General features: G+C 54.3%; 1 protein-coding gene across 24 annotated transcripts in view; it reads left to right on the top strand.

The window, feature by feature from the left end:
* AFDN (afadin, adherens junction formation factor) overlaps nucleotides 1-22,823 on the top strand; it is a 112,836-nt gene that overhangs the window by 84,303 nt on the left and 5,710 nt on the right. For 9 of the 24 annotated variants that reach the window (XM_086318718.1, XM_086318720.1, XM_086318719.1 and 6 more), the window contains exons 23-32: nucleotides 9,222-9,287; nucleotides 9,435-9,508; nucleotides 9,877-9,995; nucleotides 11,367-11,561; nucleotides 12,153-12,244; nucleotides 12,524-12,709; nucleotides 13,967-14,875; nucleotides 16,771-16,806; nucleotides 19,122-19,169; nucleotides 21,526-21,660. In XM_086318718.1, coding sequence (XP_086174844.1) covers nucleotides 9,222-9,287; nucleotides 9,435-9,508; nucleotides 9,877-9,995; nucleotides 11,367-11,561; nucleotides 12,153-12,244; nucleotides 12,524-12,709; nucleotides 13,967-14,875; nucleotides 16,771-16,806; nucleotides 19,122-19,169; nucleotides 21,526-21,660 — 1,860 coding nt within the window. Of the gene's footprint in view, nucleotides 1-961; nucleotides 1,114-9,221; nucleotides 9,288-9,434; nucleotides 9,509-9,876; nucleotides 9,996-11,366; nucleotides 11,562-12,152; nucleotides 12,245-12,523; nucleotides 12,710-13,966; nucleotides 14,876-16,770; nucleotides 16,807-19,121; nucleotides 19,170-21,525; nucleotides 21,661-22,823 lie in introns of those variants that run through there. The other 15 variants (XM_086318723.1, XM_086318727.1, XM_086318731.1 and 12 more) reach the window with 6 other exon arrangements.

Here is a 22,823-nt window from a genome sequence, read left to right on the forward strand (position 1 = left end):
TGCTCGGGATGCCGGAGTGGGTGGGGCGGGCGGGAGCAGGCAGCTGGCCTGGGGGTGTTTTCCTGTTTGCTTGTGTTGGATATGAGCGTGTGGAACCCAGAGGGCAGGAGGCAGAGATACAGACTTGTGTTGGCTTACAGGTGCTGTAAAGGAAGTAACTCAAAGACTGTGCCCTGGTAACTGGGTAGCATGCCGTTCTCAGGCATGAAGGCATATGTTAGAGTCTGTTCATCTGTGGGCTTGACTGCTTGACCGAATCTGCTTTTCTCCAGCTCAGTTGTGGTTTCTCTGGGACTTGCAGGGAAAACAGGTTGTGTGCTTACACATGTTGCGAAGCGGCGCCCTACTGGTGCCCTGCGTGGGTCTGTGCCGATGGCCACATCCTCCACGGGGGCTCAGGCCCACCCTGCACCCCCCGCTGGGCAGCCATGGAGCCCTGGGCGTGGCCACAGCTCAAGCCCCGGGAGAAGGCTGGGGGCCTTAGAGCTGGTCCCCGAGGTCACACGGTCCCATCGGCCTGTGTTGGATTCACCCCGTAGCCCTGACTGGAGTCTGGGGGCCTTGTTTTTCCCTGTGAGCTGTCTGGGCCTTTGTGTCAGTATTTGGCTCTGTCCTCTGCCTTCCCAGTCAGCCTGTGGCTTCAGGGCCATGCGCCTGGAGGGCTCTGATGTCAGCCTGCCGGCGCCCCTCCCGGCTGCGGCCACTTTATGGAATCCAGATGCCGTGGCTCATCCGCGCCATCCACAGTGGAAGCCTGCCGGGGGGCTGGGGGGGTCAGGGTGCTGCCTCTCGTTCAGCTGAGGGCCGGCATGGCGCTTCCTGTTTAGTTTGGATTTTTAAAATAGAAACTGTTTCCTCCTTTTTATTTTTCTAACTCTTTTTAAAGTTTAATAAAGTACAAAGTAAGCGAGAATCTGAGCTGCCTGGTTACGTAAGAGCCTGAGGTTGCCTGGGCGCTGGTTGGAGTTGCTCAATGCCCTCGGTGGCCAGTCTTCAGAGACCAGCTGTGTGTTGGCCGTCGCCACTGCGGGGACCGGGCAGTGGTGTTCCGCCTGAGAGTCCATGTGCCCGAGAGAGATGTGGTTCTCCGTTGTCGGGAGAGCAGAGCCTGTGGTGAGTCTCCTCGGGGCCCCGGTGGCCGCTGTCCTCCCCGTGAGCTGCTGCAGCCTGTCGGTGACGCCCCGGCTCTGGGAGCTCGTGCTCACACCCTGGGGTGCTGCTGCTCTGCAGCTCCATGCCGCGGCTTCTCAGGGCTCTGGAAATAAGAGGCTGCTCCATACTCTATGCAAGAAAAGGATGGACTGTGGTGGTGGACACTGTTGGAAACAGTGGTCACGACTGTAGGACTGCTGAGCACAGACACGAGAGTGGCCACAAGGCAGGACGTGGGCCGTCCGGCGGTGCTCACTGCGCGGGTCTGTTCTGAAGGCACGAAAATGACAGTTCGGAGGGCACTTATTAGGAGGCTTTACTGTTTTACGTAGAAATGAACAGCTAACTGAGTCTTGGCTGTGGTCTAACTGTATGTAGTGTTAAGTTTTAAAATCTTTAGTTAGCTTAAAAGAGGTGCTGTGCCTTAGAAAGGAGACGGTGAAAGCAGTGTTCACGGACGTGTCGCCTCCTCACTGCTGGACCGGCGCGTGTGAGCCACGCTCAGTGCGCGAGGTTCCCGGGCCTTCGTGTGCGTCCTCGCCGCGAGCCGACGGGAGCGACCACGTCAGGACCCGGGAGGCGCTCGGCTCCTTCCCCGGAAGCGCAGGGGGTCGTGTGGCGTCCCCACACGGCTGTGCTGCAGGTCTGGACAGTTTGTTTCTGTCCTCACAGTGAAATGTGTGAAGGACAATGTTCTTCGCTCTCTGCAGTCGTGGCTTCAGTGCACGTTTCTCAGGTTGTCTGGCACACTGACTCAGTTGCAGTACTGAAACAGTGTCACTGGAACAGGAATGCTAGTTCCTGAAGCAGAACCTCCTTTCCCTTGGTGGTTCCCGTAGAAAAAGATGGTGTGGGGCGTCCGGGTGCAGGGCCGTGGTGGGGGGCCGCCTAGGGATGGTCCAGAAAGCCCAGCCCCACCTGGCGCCCTCAGCCCTGCCTGGGGTCAAGGCTCCCCACACCAGCACACCTGCCTGGGCGTCTGTGTGCAGAGGCCTGCGGGCCACCGGCATCACCTCTGTCTCGGAGCCCCAGACGCTCTGAGACCCTCGGGAGGCTGCACCTTCGCTCTGGAGACCCCTTCTTGCACCCTCTTCTGCCTGCACCCTTCAGGACCCCATGGCCCCCTGCAGCCCATCTGGGGCCCCGGCATCAGAGGCTGTGTGGTTTGCTTCCTTTATCTCATGGAGAATGGGAAGATAGATAACACGCTGTGTCCTCTGTACTGAACATAAACAGGAAACTGCACAGCCCTGACCTTCCAGGCAAAGGGGCGCTCACCTCTCGGGGCTGTTCAGGTGGCCAGGGTGGGGAGTGTCCTGGGCCTGGGTTTTGACACCGATTGTCTCAGAAGTAAGGTCACTCCTAGCAGAGAGCGCGAGCGCGGCGGTGTCGTTGAACCTCTAGTCTGAACCTCAGTTGTTCATGAATCAGAACTCTTGTCTGACTAGAAGCAGCGGCTCCAGACCCCGAGGAGGAGGCGGCGGAGCATTGTCTTGACGGCCTGGCCTGATGAGTTTTAAACACGCCTGGCTCTTAGGTCATCCTGCCTGTTTCCACGCCTGGGAACAATAGGCTGGATTCATGCTCTTTGGCTGGCAGCTCTGTCTTCCTTCTGCTGCTGCCTTTTTTTCCATTTTGGATTGTGTTGTAATGATGTTTTTATGCTGTTAGTCACATCACACTCCCACGCTCGGTCGGAAATTGCAGCTGGAATGTTGGGAGCGTGGGCCCCTCTGACGGAGCCTCTGAGCGGGAGGTGAGCGCACCTGCGCTTCAGTCTTTCCCAAGGTGCCTGAGAAGGTAGAGTGGCGGCCGCCTGCAGACTCGCGGCTGTTCCCTTGGAGCGCAGGGCAGCTGCCCGAGAGGTGCGCGTGTCGTCTGTGCTGGGAGGTGCGTGTGGCTCTGCCGGTGTCCGGGCGCCCCTGCCAGCCCCGCCGTCCCTGCGTACCTGCCTCGGGTAAACTCAGGTGAGGTGCCGCCCTCCCCCTCCCCCTCCCCCTCCCCCTCCTCGCAGACTCCTCCTCGGGCCTCCTCCTCTCCCTCCTAAGGGAAAGGAAAGCAGCTCCCAGATGCGTTTTAGGATGAAATCCTGGGCTTACACAGGCGTGCCCCTCGTGCTTCACCGTGGCTGCCTGCTCGGGTCCGAGGTCTGGCCCCTGGCCTCCTCCTGTGCCCTGGCTGGTGCGTGTGGCCCCTGGGCGCTCTGTCCGAAACCACGTCCCACGGCCTGGAGGCTGGACAGCGGCTACAGGGCTGCGCTGCCGTGTTACCCTCAGTAGCGCCTCTGGGAGGGAAGACTTGATTTTGGTTTTTAAAAATGTACTTTTAGTATTTAAGTGGAATTAAATTACAAAATGGTATCCAGTGGAATTTGCCATTCCTGATACATGTGGAATATATCACCACTTTTCAGAAGGTAGTTTTAAAAAGGAATTTGATTTGTCACATGGAGAGTGGGTAATTGTGAACAATGTTTCTTTTCATTTTGATTTCATAAATAACAAGTAGACCCATAGATAAGAATACAAATAGACCAAAAATACAGTAATATTTTTTCAAATCCCAGCTTAGATATCTTTAGGCAAGTAGTTACTGAAATTTTTTACACTATGCATTTAGTTGTTATACTGTAGTTAACTCTTCTCATGGTTGGAAATCAAGGTGTATAATGTTAGCATATATGTTGTGTTATGGGAAGATTTTGTTTTTACACAATTATCTGCATAATTACAGATTTATTGTTAGTATCTGTGGTTACTGATGACATAGGTTTACTATGAAAAGCTTAGTTTGGGGGCAACATCGTCCTGTAACTCAGGCCATGTAGGTAAATCAAAATTTTCTATTAACTGCATTAAAAAAATAAGGGAAACTGAAATCAGCAGTGTGTCTCCGATGCAGTTGTGATTTCCGTGTCGTCACTATATGTTGCTGGTGAGACACTGTAGACTCTTTCTACTCAGTCTTTGGAGTTGGGAGGACTTTGCTCTGGACTCCAGTTTCAGTTGGGACGCACCCGCCCCAGCACCCGCGCTCTGGCCTTCCTGGCTGCCAACACCAGCGCTGACACAGCTTCGCCAGCATCAGGATCTCGTGGTCCTCTGCTGGCTGTTGGTCGGTGCTTAGGTAGTTCATCTTTATGTTCTCTTAATGACAGGTGGGATGCCTTGATTTAGCAGCAAGAAGGTGTAATTTCTGGGCCCTATTTTTATGTGTTAATTTAAAAAGTAGGGTTACCAGCAAATGAATTTTAATCATGTGTATATGTAAATAGAAGAGGAACTTAGTGGAATTTGTTTGATACTTTTTAAGTTCAGTCTTACTGGACTAGTGTGTACATTATTATATAGAAATAGGACATGAGTGGTTTAATATTTCTGAAAGTAATTTTGTTTTGTTGAATTTTTTTATTGCAGTCGGCAGTGTTTTTATTCAGATGAAATGGGGCTGGTGGCAAGAGAGCTCCGTAGTGTTGAGGAGCGCCTGTGTCTTGGTTTCTTCCAAGAGCTGACCTGCTCCCAGTTCAGACGGCGGTGGGCAGGGGCCAGGCAGAGCTCACCAACTCTGTCCCCTGAGTCCCGGGGTCGGTCTAGTCCAGCCTGCCCTGGCCAGACTGAGGCGCTGGGTCACCTTAGCCAGGCACTGGGTCAAAGGTTGTGGCCTTTGGGGTTGAAAGGGTTTAATATGTGTACTGTCGATTTAATATATGTATTTGGGTTGGCTAAAAAGTTCATAGTAACTTGCAGAAAAACCCATGACTTATCTGTACGCTAGTTGCATTTACACATTTTTATGGTCACTTTATAACTGTGAGCTACACGTGAAATACGTGTAAGACTCAAACCGGCAGAGACAGGCAGAGCCTGGCCAGAGAGGAGGGTGCCCCCCAGGGACAGTCACTCTGCAGAATCAAGCAGGTGTGCGGGCCTGGTGACACGCTGGCAGACGTGAGTCACACAGAGAGTGTGCACCAGGTAAACAGTGTGAGGCTGAGCCCACATGTGGAAGGCTCAGATGTCAACCAGAGGTTGGACACCTCTTAGAATATTACCCTACCCCCAGGAGTCTTTTTAAGCAATCATATTTCACGGTGCTTTCTCAGTGACTTTTTATTAAAGTCAATTTTTATGGCCAACCTTAAATAGACCTTTTAGATGCTGGTGGTCTTTTGAATTGAGGTCCTTTTTTTCCTCAGATGTAAATCTTTTGTCACAATGACATATAAACTGAACTTATTTGGAATTAAAAGGAATGACCATCACTTAGAGTTTAGATAAATTCCCATCATGTAAGAAAGCAGTGTTTCTCATCGCTTGGGTGCTGTCCCTCGAGGACGGCACAGGGTGTCACGGTCAGAAATGCTCAGGGTTCTCACTTCTGCACCAGGAGCTTGCGGTGTCGTCAGTGTTGTGTCGTCAGCTCACCGATAGTGGATTATCAACTGGTGTGTTCATTCAGGTAGCGTCTAGATCGACCACGTTGTCCTGGCCTGACGACAGGGGTTTGGGAGCTCCCCTGGAAGGAGCGGGGTAGGGCCCTCTGTACCGACTTCAGGAACAAGGGAGGTGCCGTGGGAACATGAGTGAGCCGGGGCGGCGTCGTACCTGGGCAGGTGGGGTGAGTGGGTGGGCAGGTGAGCCCAGGAGGCAGATGATCAAAGGATTTGGGCTGACCTGTTGCATCAGAAGGTCATTGTGTGTGGCAGGAACGTGGCTGAGGGGTGGAAGGGGGCACGTGGTGGTGTGGTGGGCCTGCACTTCACATGGGTGCCCCATGCAGGAGGCTTCTGCTTGCTTACAGGCAGCTGGCCACCTCTCAGGGTAGGGGGCTGCCTGCAGGAAGAATTTCTTAAGGCAGCTTGGATAGAGGAGCCAGCGGATCAGTCTTAGGAGAGCGTCCGGGTCTCGCCAGGATTGTTCTGAAATTTACAATGTAAACTAATGCTTGTTTACAGATGTGACTTCAGTCAGATTTTTCATAAGGCTGTCAGATATCTATATTACAGGATCTGTTGTTGGCATATTTAAACTTAGATTTATTAAATTGTATATTGCATGTGACGTGTGGTAAATTATCTACTTAAAGACACGATAGGGTTCAGGCTGTGTCACTGCTGGCCGCGGTCCATGCCGAGTCCGCAGAGTGGAAGCGTGTGTGTTGTTCTAGAGTGGCGTGTGATGGCTGGTCTGAGTGGAGCGGTGGGAGCGGGACATGGGCGTGGAGTGCGGCCTTGGGAGCTGGGCGCTGCGACGCGCGGACGCCTCACGGATGGACGTTTAGCAAACGTACGCTCGCCAGGCCTCAGTTTGTTAGTGGACAGGACTGGATTCCTGCTGTCTGCTGTGTCATTCCATTTTGTGATCTTAGATTAAAGTTTTCTTATTACAGCTGACTTAAATAAATGAAAAATTTCCTTTGTTAATAATACTTTTATAAAGTATACCAGAAATGGGGGAGGAAGTCTTGATGTGATTCTTTTAAAATATTCATTCATATTAAAATATCCATACATATTGAAAGTGTGTATTTGATATTTCTTTTACAGCAGCCTTACTAAAAATACTATGTTGCTGGTATTACTGCTAGGGATTTCTTAAGTCATAGATGGTGGTAATTGATTATCTCATTTAAGTGCAATTTTTATTACTTAAATTACAAGGACAGTATTGCACTCCCCAAGACTAGTGCTTATGGAAATGTAGTCTGTTCATTCACACTGAAAACTGGGAATCTGAAGTTTAGAAATGTTGCTTTTCTATGAGTCAGATGGAGAACAGAAGAAAAAAGTAATTATGCATTAAAAGCCTTAAAAAAAAAATCTGGTTTAGTTATAAGGGCATAGTGGCAGGAAAAGAGGGATTTTCGGGGACCCATCAGAAACAGTGTCTGACGGGCACAGAGAAAACCGCCTGAGCCTGAGCTGCGTCGGAGGCGGGGTGCTGTCTGTTTGCATGTCTAAGGAGGTGGGGCGATGCAGGAGTTCTGTGACTGTTGTGGGATGAGCTGAATTAGGTAACGAATCATGGATTACACAGAAGCACAGAACAGTGTGGAAGAAGCTGTATGATCAGGTTGTGTGGGAGGTGGGCCCGAGGGGCTGCCCTGGAGGTGGTTCTCCTCAGCCATCTGACCCTGAGCCCAGCCCAGGTTCAGGGAAGACCATGCTGGTGTCATTGAAGGTGGTTGGAAGCTGTGTTTGTTGACTCTTGGGCTAAGAGACGGGCTAAACTTTAGAAAGTTACCTTTATTGAGTGATTGATTCATCGTGCGCTCAGTTGTGTCCAACTCTTCCTGGCCCCATAGACTGTGGCCCCGCAGAACCCCTCCAGGCTCCTCTGTCCATGAGACTCTTCAGGCAGGAACACTGGAGCGGGTTGCCAGTCCCTCCTCCAGGGGATCTTCCTGACCCAGGGATCACACTCGGGTCTTCTGCATCGGCAGATAGATTCTTTACCACTGCACCACCTGGGAAACCCATTGAGTGATTATACAAACACGTGTCTAAACGTGTGTGTGTGTGCGTGTGAAACCTCAACTGTACCCCCAAAGTGCAAGTTTTCCCAGGTACCCCAGTAACTGCGCGTGTGGCAGAGGGGCCCAGCCCGGAGCACAGGTGGGGGCACTGTGTCGTGTGGAAGGACCGCTGCGTCCTCTGGGGGGCACTCGTGTGTCTGGACCAGACAGGAGACGAGTGACGAGGTCCGGGCAGACGTACAGACTGACAGAGACAGGTCTTGAGGGGAGGAGTCGGGAAAGCCAGGCGGGACCCGGGGGCTGCGTGGGGCGTTTATGGAGTCCGTTCGCAGGTATGTAGGCACGTGGGTCTGGGATGGAGTTGCGAACCTGGCTCTCGGGGGGCGGGGGGTGCTGTCAGCCTCACAGCAGGGTCTCTGCTCAGTCCTCCCTGACCAGGAGCCGCCAGTCGGTCCTGGACCCATTCTGTTGACCAGAGAGGAAAGGGAGTGTGTTCAGGTGGAGACTATGGAGTTCCAGGGCGTTGTAGGAAAACGTGTCCAATAAGTCGTTTATCAAACTGTCTTATAACTTTCTGTGATACCTTATATTGTTGCTTTTGTGACACCATAGGTTCACAAACCAAGAAATACACTCAGCTGTAGGATATCGACAGAAACATCCAATGACATTTCATACCTATGCACGCTTCCTCTGGACGGGGGCTTGTAGGTTCAGGACTTCCTTAGCATGACTGCACACGACCCTTAAATGGAGGCAACACGGAGTATTTTCTCCATAGTTGTCTCTGTTGAAGTCCCTCTCATTGTTTACAACAGAAAGATTTTTCTTGTTTTAAATTTTAAACTGTGTGTGCAGAAAGAATAGGGCCTCCCAGTGGCTCAGTGGTCAAGAATCTGCCTGCTGTGCAGGAGACCCAGGTTTGATCCCTGGGTCAGGAAGATCCCCTGGAGGAGGGCATGGCAGCCCACTCCAGTATTCTTGCCTGGGGAATCCCATGGACAGAGGAGCCTGGCGGGCTACCGTCCATGGGGTCACAGAGAGCTGGACACGACAGGGTGACTGAGCAACAACAGCAGTGAGAGAGTAAGGGTGTGAGGGAGGCGGGTGAGCACTGGACACGGACCCCTGGGTGAGCTGCTCGTGTGCTGAAGTGATGATTGCACGTGTCTCGGCGCAGCTCACCCACTGGGAGAAAGCGCGTCCCTGCCTTCAGGGTGGCGGGTCTGTTGTGGTCCGTCGGCTGACTGGTAACTGACTGAGTTTTCAGGAGTGAAAGAGAAGTGAAAGCGAAGTAGCTCAGTCGTGTCCGACTCTGCGACCCCACGGACTGTCCTACCGGGGTCCTCTGTCCATGAGATTTCAGGAGTAGTTTTTCTTTATCTGAAAACAAAGCAGGTACATTTCCTGTGAGTTTCCTTTTGTTTGCCTAGGTGTTCATTCTGTTAACACAGTTTCTGCATTTCTAATTTTCATGGAAAAACACGAGCTGAGAGTTGTACTCCAGTCACCTATACACAGACTTTATTCTTTCTCCTGTGTGTTGCGTTTCTCACTGTGTTTTCAGCGTGGGGTTTTTCCTTGTCTTTGTTTAGGGCGCTGGTCAAGACAAACTTGGGATTTACGTCAAGTCCGTTGTGAAAGGAGGCGCTGCGGACGTGGTGGGTATACGTTCGTTACGGTGGAACCCCCAGTGTGCTGTGTGTTTGTCCAAAGCCCAAGTCTGAGTGTGCTCACCGCTGGCCTCCTCCTTCCCTTCTCCCCCGCTGTCGCCCCCTCCTCACCTGCCCACGCCTTGGGGTGCTCAGGACGGGCGGCTCGCCGCGGGTGACCAGCTGCTCAGCGTGGACGGACGGAGTCTGGTGGGACTCTCTCAAGAAAGGTACTGTTTATTTATTTAAAGATGATAGTGTGCACTTCTGGGGGTAGTTCGCATTAAATTTTGGAATTAGAAGACAAAAAACCACGCTGAAAACTGTGCCCTCCTCCTTCAGAGGAAAGGACTTAGCAGAGTGTCTGCTTTACTCTGAAAGGCGTCCTTGCCTCCAGTGCGTGCTGCCATCTCTGCAGGTCGCCTCGCTGTTCTCAAGACAGCGAGAGGAGCTGTGTGCAGAGTTGTCCTCAGGGGCAGGACGCCTGAGACCCCAGCTCAGACTAGCCGGGGGCCACGGGGTGCAGCCTGCTCTGACCCTGGCCTGCCCTGGGGACAGGGGACCTGCCCACACTCTCACCCTTGACCTCTCTTCCCAGGGCAGCAGAACTGATGACAAGGACAAGCTCCGTCGTGACGCTTGAAGTAGCAAAGCAAGGAGCCATTTACCACGGCCTCGCCACCCTGCTCAACCAGCCTTCCCCTATGATGCAGAGAAGTAAGGGGGCAGAGGGGCCGTCTCTTCCCGGGCCGCGCCTGCCTGCCACGGGCCGGGCAGCCAGCGTGACCTCTTCCAATACGCAGACCCTTCGAAGCAGGCCCTGTTGTGTTCATTGTCCTGATTGTAGAGAAGGGCGTGAGGATGAGCGCCCTCGAGCACAGAGCCCGGGATCGCAAGCTCATGGGTTCCCAGGGCCCAGGCTAGGTGTGGCCAGCCAGCCTTCAGACATGGTGTGAATTTATTTGGTTCCCCAAGAGCCCCTCACCTCTCCTGCACAGGCCTGGTGACTGTGGGGGACCCCAGTGTCCCCCATGCCAGCACTCAGGGAACTCGGTCTATAGTGAGTGGAGGAATGATTTTTCAGCTCTGACAGGCAGACACAGGATGTGAGTCTCCAGAGAACAAGCAGAGTTCTCTCCTGAAGGACTGTTTATAAACAGTTAGGTCCGGCTCACATGCTCTGAGACAGGACATGATTGTTACAGGGCGAGGCCACTGTAAGAGGTCAGTTTTTGAATAATAATTTGCTGATAAGAATCATGGTTTTGTAGGTACATCAGAAACCTCAGAAAAAAGTCAATATAAATGTCAGGCTTTTTAAAGAATTAGTTCAGAAACCAGGGGAAAACCGTTCTGACTCCCATTATCTTAGAAATTGCTGTCTACTTTGCATTTCCTTGGCTCACCATAGGTGAGCAGGTTGGTACCCTGGGCAAGCCCGGGGCCTGGCCTCACACTGACCTCATCCGGGTTGCTCGAGAGCCTGGGCTGCTGCGCATGGAGATGGGCAAGAGGCACGGCCTTCATATACGGCACCTTTTTTTTTTTTTTTTTTGCTTTTTTCATAGCATAATACTTAACGTATTGGTGTTTTGATTCCCAAGTTTATAGTCATTTAAAAGAAGCAAGCTTGATGATGAATTAGGAATCACTGAGAGAACGCGTTGGAGCCAGACGTCAGGGCTGTCAGGTAGCAGGATGGCAGAGTAAAGTGTAAGGAGTGCGTGACCACAGCAGATGAGAGCGGCTCAGGAGGAGGACACCCTGAGTGAGCGAAGAACTGATGCGGGTTTTACAAGTGCGGGAGGGGTGTTTGCACTTCAGCGAGGATGTCCCGGTGACGGCGGTCTCCTCACCGAAGCAGGCGAGCTCCGAGAGCGCTCTGCTCCCCCCGTGTCGCTTTCTCTGAAGCCCCTTCTGGAGAGTCGTTAGATAGACTCTGCTCTCCTGTAAAAATACCTCATTTCTGCTGATGAGAAACCAACTTACTGTGGAATTTTAGATGTTGGTAAATCATGTTGCCTTTAAAACTAAACTAAGATACAATCAATAACAAATGACCACGTCTTGAATGTGTTTTGACTTCAGTTTCAGAGCGCCGTGGGTCAGGTAAACCCCGACCAAAAAGCGAAGGCTTTGAGCTGTACAACAACTCGGCTCAGAACGGGTCCCCAGAGAGCCCGCAGACGCCCTGGGCCGAGTACAGCGAGCCCAAGAAGCTGCCGGGCGATGACCGGCTGATGAAGCACAGGGCAGACCACCGCTCCAGCCCCAACGTCGCAAGTGAGGGAGCCCTGTGGCCCTTCCCAAGGCCTGCCCCACACACATCTGCTCACCACTGGGGTGGGGGGCCACTCAGTCAATAAAGAATGTTCTCGCCTGCGTAGATTAGCCAACTGGGGTGTGTTTCTCCTGAGAGACGTTACAACTAAATTTCTAACAGGCGCTAAAAGCTGGTTTTGGGGACCTTGATTCGGGGGGGTGCCTGGGCAGGTGCACTGATGCGGCAGAGGGTGGCCGGCCCCCCGCGGACACGGACAGTCTCTCTGCTGTGAAGGGCTGTCGGCAGGAAGCGGCAGGCGTAGGAGGCTGTGGTCTAGGTACCAGGTTCACAAAGCCTGACGTGACGTCCCGTCTGGCCCTTTGTCAGACGGTTGGAGGTGTCTGCCCGGCCCTGGTCCACACAGGAAACTCGGGGCTCCGGTCCAGTTACTGAAGAGCCCCCACCTCCGCGGGCCTCGGGCTTTAGGTCTGTGCTCCGCTCCTCACTGCAGTGACACTGCTGACACGGGCGCTGCCCGTGAATGGCTCCCGGCCGTGACGTCAGGGTGGCTTATTTAACACTGAACTTTCTTTCCTGTCTCCCACCAACAGATCAGCCTCCCAGTCCTGGCGGGAAGAGTGCGTATGCCTCCGGAACAGCAGCCAAGATCACATCTGTCTCCACGGGGAACCTCTGCGCTGAGGTCTGGGCGATGAGCAGGCAGACACGGGCTTCCCCTAGTGCCTGCGTCCTCTGGGAGAACGTCCCAGTGGTTGTGAGGGTTTTAATATAATGGGTCAATTAGCTTTAAGTTAGTAACTCAGCACAAAGAAAACGTTTTTTTTTATTCTCGGTATAGGACTGAACACTTTACATTTTTAACATTTTTTAAAATACACAGATTATATTTTAACACAGATCCCCTGAAGTTAAGTCAGTCAGTGGTACGCACTGCTAAACGCTGCTCCCTGCCCGTCCGCAGGAGCAGACGCCTCCGCCCCGCCCCGAAGCCTACCCCATCCCCACGCAGACGTCCACCAGGGAGTACTTCACCTTCCCGGCCTCCAAGTCCCAGGACCGCGTGGCGCCCCCGCAGAGCCAGTGGCTGGGTTTCGAGGAGAAGCCCCACGTGCTGGCAGACGGAAACCACTCCAGCGCTGCCGTCCAGGTGAGAGGTGGGCCCAGGGCATCCCCAGCCCCCAGGAGGCCCGCGCGGGCAGACGGGCACGACCAGCGTTCTCTGTAGAGCAGCGCTAGGCCTGCTGCCGCCTCTCTGTCCTGGGCTCTGTGGTCACCAGGGAGGGGACCTGTCCTGATGTGCACTGGCTTTAACATGCGCTCATTGTCGCTTAATGAACGTCTGCGGTCTGCGAGGCAAGGTTCCTAGGCTGTGGGAGGCAGCCTGAGAGCCGGGACGGCGTTCATGCACATGGCTGTTCCGCGCCTGGGGAAGCAGAGAAGATCCCGGTCCTGCCGGTGGGGCTGAAGCTGCGGGCAGGAAGCCGGCGGCCGGAGGAGCAGGCAGGGCACTGGGCACCGGTGCCGCTGATCAGGGCCGGGCCTCGCGCTATGTACGGGGCACGTGGCAGCTTCTGGCGGACAGGCAGGGTTACCACAGAGAAGGGCTTTTGGGGCCAACCCCAGGGCCTGGGATTTTATGAAGTTAGCAGGTAACTTGGATAACCATCCATGCTTACTGGGAGTGGGCCCCAGCCGCCTCCCCGCCCGTGCGGATGCACCCAGCCCTGCCACCACACCTGTCCCCACACACACCCCCACCCCCGCTCCCGGTTTCTGCCGCAGGGAGGTGGCTGTGGCCCCGTCAGGTGGAAGTTGAGCAGGGTGGGGCTGTCGGGGGTGTTTCCGTGTGTGAAAGGTGACCGTCCACCCTGAGAGATTGGGGAAAGAAGTTAAATGTTCGCATAAAAGTAGACACAGCCTAGGCTGGTGACAATCACGTGCCCCACTAATTCGGAGGGACTGTCCTCCTGGGATCTCAGCGGTGGGGAGACGGTCCTGCTGGGCCTGGAAGGGGCAGGGGTGTCTGCAGTCCACTTTCTCACTTCAGGTGCTGGGGGGTGTGGGGCGGAGGCAGTCGCCCCGCTTGTCCTGGGATCGCAGCGGTCGGGAGACTCCAGTTGAGCTGGGTCCGGCCAGGCCTGGAAGGCAGGGAGGGGTGTCTGCCGCCTCGGACTCACGGTGCCAGTCCAGTCGCTCAGTTCAGGCGCGGGCTCCTGCTGCACCCCGTCTGCCCCGGGGGTTGTGGGGCGGAGGCAGCCGCCGCTTGTGCTGGCGTGGGAGTGGCGGGATGGCTCCTGCGCGGGCCTCGCTGCGGTTTCTCAGACGCCCGCTTCTCCTGGGAGGAACCTCGGGGAGTCTCTGGCTGCCCAGGGGCTGAGGCGTGCGCGCCCCTCTCTCACTCCAGCGTGTGACCCGCTCCCAGGAGGAGCTCCGCGAGGACGCCTACCACCCCGAGCGGCAGCGGGCGGAGGCAGCCGCGGATCGCAGGTCGGACGGCGGCGACGCCTGGCCCACCCAGGGCTCATCACTGGGTTCCGGCGCGTCCAGCCAGGAGCACCTGGGGCCCCCCTCCAAGGCGGGCACCCCCGCCTCCACGCTCACCAAGAGCGGCCCCGGGCGCTGGAAGACCCCGGCCGCCTCCCCGCCCATGCGGACCGACCCGGCCCTGCCGCCACCGCCGCCCCCCGGGTCCTACGCCGGGGAGGCTGACGCGGACGCGGACTCGCCCCCGCCTCCCGCCGCCACCGCCGCCGGCCAGGCGCAGGCAGCCGCCGAGCGCAAGAAACGAGAGGAGCAGCAGCGCTGGTACGAGAAGGAAAAAGCGCGCCTGGACGAGGAGCGTGAGCGCCGGCGCCGGGAGCAGGAGCGCCGGCTGGGCCAGCTGCGCGCGCCCGCGCCGCCCCCCGCGCCCGCCCGCGCGCCCGACACGGTGATCCGCGAGCTGCAGCCGCAGCAGCAGCCGCGTACCATCGAGCGCAGGGACCTGCAGTACATCACGGTCAGCAGGGAGGAGCTGGCCTCCGGAGACAGCCTGTCCCCCGACCCCTGGAAGCGCGATGCGCGCGAGAAGTTGGAGAAGCAGCAGCAGCTGCACATCGTGGACCTGCTGAGCCGCGAGATCCAGGAGCTGCAGGGCAAGGCCGAGCGCTCGGCCGAGGAGAGCGACCGGCTGCGCAAGCTGCTGCTGGAGTGGCAGTTCCAGAAGCGGCTGCAGGAGTCCAAGCAGAAGGACGAGGACGACGAGGAGGAGGAGGACGATGACGTGGACACCGTGCTGCTCATGCAGCGCCTGGAGGCCGAGCGCAGAGCGCGGGTAACGGGCCGGGCGGGCGGGTGGGCGGGCGCCTTGCTGGAGCTGTGTCTCCGGGGACCAGGGCGAGCTGCTCCTGCGGTGCGCGGGGCACTGAACCATTGCTTCAGCTCTCTCGCCAGCGTTGGTGGAGACCAGTTACTTAATAGCCAGTGGTCACCGTGATGGGGGGTGGTGGCTGAAATGGCCGGAGAGTCAGGGTCTCTCTGGCTGGGTGGGCCAGACTCTTAACTGCCCGGCTCCACTCCTGGAGCAGGAAAGCCTCTGACAGCAGCACCAGGCCGCGTGCCCGCGGTGCAAACGGGCGGCCCCTGGTCTCCACCATGCGGGCTCCCTGGGGTCCCGGAGGGCCGGGGTGGGGCTGAGCACAACCGCAGAGTCAAGTGTGTTGTCACCCCCAGGAACAGACTCTGCGGTTGTCACACTGATGAGGGGTGTCACAAAACCAGCGAGCATTGTTTCAGTGGTAGTGTAAAGGGACTGAGAACGCAGGACTCAGAGTTTTCCATTTTATGAAAGTAACTTCTGTTGCCTTGGTATCACATGAGAGAAGAAAGTAAAATCCATACTAGTTTAGGGCAGTATAGACTGTTAAAATGCCAAATCTAACATCCTGTGTTGCCCTCTCAGGAGAGCTGTTGACAGAGAAGCACTTATTGGTGTTAATTTGCAGCAAGTGCTAGTGAGCCTTTTATGTTAACGAATTTTAGTGATTTTTTTTTTTTTTTTTTTTAGTATAATGCAGTATTGCGAGAAAAGACAGCAAAGGGCATGTCCTTTTTGTCTTTGGATTTTGTTTCTAATTCCCCCTCTGATGCCGTCTGTACTGGAGACCGGAACCAGTGGCTGTGCTGTCAGACCCTCAAATCTTTCCAGCTTAGGATGAAATTCAGCCCTAGACCCTTGGCAGAGAGTGCCCTGAGTGGGCAATGTGGGCCCTTAAGGCCTGGGACGTCACCGCGTACGTTTCTAGTTAGATACATGTTAGCAGACAGACATGCATATGACTTAGTCCAAAACTCAGCTGGAATCTCTCTTGAGAAACTTGTTTCATAAACAAAGATCTAAATGTTAACTATTACACTGTTATTAGGTAAGTCATCAGGAGTACATCTCCTCAAGAAAGACTGTTTCCTTTGACAGAGCAGCTGTTTGATGAGTAATTGCTTGGAGCATAAGACTCCTTTGAGCTGTCCCCACCTTCTGCCCAGCGCCCTGGCCCTGTCCGTGGGTGGTGAGCTGTGTGCCCGTCACAGCTGCCACGCCTGCAGCACCCAGTCCCAGGGGACGCACTGCAGGCGGGCCGGCATGGCTGCTGTGGCCGTGGCCCTGGGCGCTGCCCACACGAGGGAGAAGGCTTACTCTGAGCCTAAAGCTGAGGCTCGTGGTAAACAAGTGGGCGTGATTAAATTTATTGCTTAGTGAAAAGTTAGAAACCACATTGTGATATTTCTACACTCATTCTTTTCTCTGAAAACTAAATTTTTATTGAGGGTCTATCAGTTTTTCCAAGTGATTAAAACGCTGAATATTTCAAAGCCTTTTAGTATGAATCATGCTATTTAGAAAGTTCTTTATGATAATTTAGTTAAGAATATCTGTTTATCATTAATTATGTTGAGATTAAGATCTTAGTCTCCAAGTGAGAGTGCTAAGGGAAAGTTTACTTTTTCAGTTTCTGTGTGTCTTGCTAATGAAGCTCAAGTATTTAACACCATGTGGGCACTTTTCTGTTTCTGGGCACTAGAAGTCAGTCTAGTCTTGACTTCTCTCCTGGGCTGTCCTCAAGCACGGATGAAGCATGAGAACCGCAGGCGTGCTGATGGCGGATCCAGGTCCTAACGGAGCCTGTTTTTCACACTTCATCTTTCTTTTTTTTCCTTCTCTGTTACCTGCAGCAGACTGCTATGCCAGCAATCTCTGTTCTAGATTTGGTATGTTCCTGTTTCTTTCCCTTGGGTACCTTTTTCCTGTCTGATTTCCTCTTTTCCTTTAGTGGTGGTGGTTTTATGTTTTCAGTAGATCTGGTCCTAGGGGTGTCCTAGATCAGGACCTGTATGTAGCTCCCTGACTCTGGAAGCATGCCTTTCAATGTGTTTAGATGTAGTTATCCTTTGCTCTTCTCTGTTAATTTTAAGTGTTACTTACTGTTTGTTTTTGGTTTTGACCTTTACTCAGCTTTAGTCCTAAAGTTCATACTGTATATTCCTGTGTACTCAGAAACACAGAGCAAACTGCAGTGAGGAGTGACTCACTCTTGTTACATTAGAAGTCCATTTTAACTATCATCAGACGCTTAGTTCCACTGGTTCCAACATTGTTTGCCAATTAGGATGTAACTGTCTCTTGGTAGAGAAAGAGGAATTTCTAGTAAACATTACTCTGTTTTCTTTAATATCACATGAGTTTAACTTACCAGCCATGCCAGTTCGTTGCTGAAAAACACTCCTTACAAAAAACACAGTCACATTGTGCAGTAACCGTGGTGTGTCTCACGTCCACGCTGGGGAGACTGAGTGGGTTGTAATAGCGTCCACGGTGCTTGAGGACTGGATTTCCGTCACTTATGTTCTTACCACGGTGGCGATACTGACTCTTAAATAGCCTTTATTGCTGGTCAACTTTTAAATGATGCAAGGCCAGATCTAACCATCCTTTGAGAAGACTCTGAATCCAGGCTTGACTTTAATGGCCTTTCCCCAAACAGCAGCCCTCCTTTTTTCGTTCTGTTTTGCTTTTTGAATTTAAATATCCCGGTGGCAGTGTCACTGCAAAGGGGAACCCCCTCATCTCCTTGGTGACTGAAAGGCGTGTCTTCTAAGCTTGACTTTTTCTTCCATGTGAGACAGAGATAGGAAGCGTGCTTCTCTCTGCCTCTGTGTGTGTTAAGGTGTCCGTGGATGGAGGAAGGGGGGAGCACCAGTCACCTCCTGTTGTTTCTCCACTTACCATGTCCTTATCACACGCGTGAGGGCTGGGCTGGCCTGGGGCCCCAAGAGAGTCCCATGTCTGTGGGGTGTGTGACAGCTGAGTCACAATTTGTTAGGATGGGGTGCACTGAGATATTTGTTTCAAAGGACTAGTTCAGGGTTTTTCTTTGTTTCTTTAAAGATAATTATTTCTAGTGTTAATATTGACTGTGGGCATCAGGTTTCTTAGCCTGATTACCCTGAAGGTGTTAATGTTATCGCTGAGTTCTTGCCGTGTCCCCAGGGGCAGAGGCGTGGCTGCTGGTGTAGGACCCGCCCCGTGCTGGTTGCTATGGTGACAAGAGAAGCGGGCTGTCCGTGTCCATTGCTCCCTCCATCCACGCCTGCTGCCTCTAGGCCCACGGCCCACGCACCCCGCCTGCACTCCATCCTGTGTCTCCCACCCTGGACTCCTTTGCGCACGCGCCCACCTGACCGCTTTGCACCTGTTCTGAGCTGACTTCCCCTCCCCGACTCTGCCCTGGTGCGCTGCCTCCAGCTGCAGGAGTCTGCATGGTGTGCGGGGAGCTCCACCTCGGGCTCTCTCCCCGGCCAGTGTCTCGGCAGCTGGAGGCTTGCCTTGGAGCCCTGGGTCCGAGTATCTTCCTTCTGCTGAAGAGAAGGGGAAGGGAGCCCTGCAGGCTGAGGGCGAGCGCTGCGTCACCCAGTGAGGGACCGCCCCTCCTCCCCAGGAGCCGCCCCCCAACCCGGAGCAGATTCCTCTGCGAAAGGAGGCAGGAGCTGCATTTGCCAGGATGGGACCCAAAGTCCCGGCCTAATAATTGGCTAATCAGGATGATTCATCTTTATTGGGGCCCTATGAAATTCTTTAGAGTGAATATTTTTAATGGGTAGGAGCATAAGCAGACAAGGCCCGAGGAGAGAGAGGTTTCTTACAGGTCGTGTGCTTGTAGTTGCTTTTCAGAGAAAATGTCAAAAAGCAGGGGGTATTTTGACCCTGTTTCATACTCAGATATTTCAGTGTGATTGTCTGCCTTAATGGGATTTCTGTTGTAAATTAAAGATGTAATAAATTAGTGTATTTTTGTGGTACAAAAATATAAACAGAAATCTCAGCATACTGTTTTTTTTTTTAACCCCTGAAAATACCTTTCTGGGAAATGTGGGCTGCACCAGTGTTGTAAGAAGTTGGTTTAGGCTTGCATCCTGCTTTTAAATCCCAGCATGATGGTTGGTTTCAGTGACTGTGGTCTGGGCTGGGCTGACTCTCTGTAAGAATTACTGTTTGATCTGTTGAGATGTTGTTTCCCCCAATACAGCTTCCTGCCAGGCTGTTTTGGTGGCGTGCGACTTCTCCATCCTTCAGGGTAAAACAGCAAGCTCGTCTTCTCTCCATTTAGCTGCAGTGTTTATGCATGCGGTTTGTCGTTGATGCTCAGAGTCAGTAACTTTCTGACTTAATTTGAGGTGTCCTCTAACTGTTGTGAAACGTGAGTCAACTATACAGTTCAGTGTAGCATCTGGGTCTGTTGTTCGGGGCAGATGAGGAGATTGTGTTCTCATTTATGTGTTTTGGGTTTTTAGTTTGTTGTTTGCTTGTTTTTTGAGTAAAGCAGAATATTTGTGAAAAACAAAAGTTTGTTTTGAAAATGAAAATAACCAAAACAGCTTAGCAAATAGTGGAAAGAAAACTGCCTTAGTTATAATAGCACTGGTTCACTCGCTGCTTTAAAAATAGAAACCAGTGAACTGGGTACAGGGAGAAGGCTCCTTGCTTATGCCATCAGGATTTAGAAGAGGAAGGTTTTTAAGAGAAAAGTGCTTGCTTTTTAGATTTAGTAGTTGTGAGAATTGAAATTATTCTGACTTCTTAAAATTATACTTCTTTTTAACGTGAAAGGATTCATTCGCGGGTTCAGTGTATATGGTTATTCTTGCTCAGAACTTGTTTTTAATTAGATGTAGGAAAGGTAAGACATAATGAGTTGGTTTGTATTTTGTCAGGTAACAGAAGGGCCTCTGTTGCATTTTGCGGTTTTACCTTCTTCCATACGCGGTCTTTCTGGAGATACTTAGTGATCAGTTGCTGCTGTGTTTTGTCTCTTACTTGGGAGCTGTTTCCCATGTCTGTGCGACGCCTCCTCCACTGGTGCTGCAGACCTTCCAGAGAGCTGATCCCGGCTACCGGCTGTCTCTGCACCTCCACGGAGCGGGCACTTCTGCCAGCTTCTCGTTGGGGTAGGGAGCTAGAGGGCTATGCGTGCTAGCCCAGCCCAGGTCTGTGGTGCAGAAGAAGAAGTCCGCATCCTCCTAGGCTGTGACAGCAGAAGTCGACCTGACAGAAAGAGTCTGTTCTCTGCCAGTCACACGTGCTTTTCCAGGTCCCTTGACGGGTCCCTTGAGGCATTTTCCTCCTGTAGCGTATAGGAGGTGTGACTGGGAGACTGAAGGAGCTGAAAGCCAGGTACAATACATCTTAGGACTTTGAAGATGTCCTTAAGAATTTGAATGGTATGAAGGAGAGAGATTAAATTTGTATTGTTTGAAAAAGACAGACCCTGAAAAACAAAGAATTGGAAGCTGTCAGGTGGTGAGTTTGAGAAGAGCAGCCATGCTTTTTGACGAGCAGTTACCTGAAAACGGCATGCACTGGTGGGAGGTGGACTCGGGGCCCCCAGACCCTGGAGGCGTTCAGACACAGTGCACAGTACTTGGCAGAGGTGGAGCAGGAGAGAGTGAGAATAAGGTTTGTCTTAAATTTCAGGCTCAGATTCTGTAAATCAGCATCTAGGGGACAACCGAGCTGGGGAGGGATTCTTCCGTCCAGGATAGGACCCAGAGGGAGTGCATGGCAAAGGGCCAGGACAGAAGGAGAGCTGGAAACCTGGTCCCAGAGACTAGGCAGGTGGCCTGCCCCCGAGCCCCCAGCCCACCCCGCCAAGCGGCTGGGCCCACCTACCAGGGCCAGGAGTGCAGGCGAGCTCCTTCACCTTCATGGTGGCACTTGGTGAGGGGCACAGGCAGGAGGAGGCCCAGGCTTTCGTGGTTCCGCATGCCAGGGTCCGACTGCTGGCGGCCACGCGCTGGTGTGCGTGTTTGTTCTAGTGTAAGTGTCACGCCTGCTGCCGTGTGAGTGTGTAGGATACACCTCCTCTGAGGTTCTGGAGGGCGGGGACAGCTGTGAGGTGGCACTGCGTGACCTGGCCTGCTGTCTGTGCTCAGCTGTGCGTGTGTCGTGTGTGCGCGGTGTCTGCTGCCTGCGTGTGTGTTGTGTGCGTGCACGTGTCGAGTGCCACGTGCGTGTGTCTGGCCGAGCGTGTGTCGTGTGCGCGCTGTGTGTGCCATGTCTGGGCCGTGCTGTGCTGAGTGTCGTGTGCACGTGTGCTGTGTCATGTGCGTGTGTGTTCGTATCCAGTGTCATTTGCGTGTGCATCTGTCGGCCGTGCTGTTTGTCGTGTGCGCGTGTCTGAGGGCCGTGCGCGTCTGTCGGCCGTGCACATGTGTCTCAGCCGTGCGCGTGTCGTATGTGCATAATCATCAGTCGTGCATGTGTGCCGTGTGTGTGTGTTGCGTCTGTCCGGCCGTGCGTGTACACGTGTGTCTAGGCTGCGCGCGCGCGCGCGCACGTCCATAGGCCATGCGGGTGTCCGCCGGCCGTGCGCATGTCCGCCGGCCGTGGGCGTTCCCTGGTCGGGGCGCGGGCTGACGGGCCCCTGTCGTCAGTTGCAGGATGAGGAGCGGCGGCGGCAGCAGCAGCTGGAGGAGATGCGGACACGGGAGGCGGAGGAGCGCGCGCGGCAGGAGGAGCAGCGGCGCCGGCAGGAGGACGAGCGGGTCAGGCGCGAGGCCGAAGACAAGGTCCTGGTCCTCTGAGGGCTGCGGCCCGCGCACGGGCGGGGCAGGGCGGCGGGCAGGGCCGCCCCCGCGCCGGCCGCCCGCCCGGCCCGCAGACCGGCCCCCCACCGCCGTCTTCGGGGCTCGTCCCTCCGGCCTGCGGACCGTGGGGCCTGTGCGGCCGCGCTGGGTGGCGTCCGGCCGGTCGCCAGGAAGTGGTCGCGTTGGGGTCGGGCCTAGGGAAGGACAGGAGCCTAGGAGGACAAACAGGATCTCGAGTCGATTCTTTACGAAAGTCACCTGATTCTGGCTAGTGGCCTACAGAAAACACAGCACAAGGGGTTTCCGTTCCACTTAGTGTGTTCACGGGTAGATAGTCACGTTGTTGTTTGTCTCCAGGGGTCAGGGAACCCTTTTAATCAGGTCTTAACCTGACCACACGTGATGTAATCTGAGCAGGGAGTGCAGAGCCCACCTCTGGGCGCACTGCCAGCCCTGGGCTCGCTGCCGGACCTCAGGAGCCAGGGACAGGGTACTAGCGGTGCCGCCGTCCACATGGTCCCTTCCGTGCAGGCGGGAGCGCCTGGCCGCAGGGAGCCACGTGGGCTCCGGGGGTGGCAGGGCGAGCAGGGCAGGCCCGTGGCGCGCGCGTGTGCGGCCCCTCCACCTCCCCGACCCCGAGCGCTTGGTGGGGCCCGGGCAGTTGCGAGGTGCCCAGAGCGTCTGGGCTTCGGGGAAGACCCCGTGTGCTTCAGTGAGCCCTGGGAGGAGGTGGACCTTCACAGTCTGAGCCCCCAGTCCCGGGTCTGCGGTGTCCACTTCCCCTGTGCCTCCGGCCACCTGGAAGCAGCGCCATGGGGAGACGGCCGGGCCTGTTCTCCACGTGGGGAAACTCTCGTCATTGGGTTTTTTTTTGCAGCGTGCATTCTCACAGCTTGTGGTTACGTCAGATGCACTTGTGTTTGGGTACCTGCTTCCATGACTGCTCCATGCAAAAAGAAGCCAGATAAACTGTTTTTATATAGAATGTCCAAAATGGGGGGGCTTGCTCTGTCACCGGAGGACCACACACCTGTCCGGCAGAACGACGTCATGTGGCTGTGTCTGCTCTTAACGTAACTGAAGGATGAGCCGTGGTCTCTCCCTGAAGTGTCACCACGCGAGTGGTGTTCGTGGAGCGCTAGGCC

The sequence above is a fragment of the Bos grunniens genome, chromosome 9, assembly GCF_055505025.1.
Source record: "Bos grunniens cultivar Pamir isolate PY7600 chromosome 9, Bosgru_T2T1.0, whole genome shotgun sequence".
NCBI classification, from domain to species: Eukaryota; Metazoa; Chordata; class Mammalia; order Artiodactyla; family Bovidae; genus Bos; species Bos grunniens.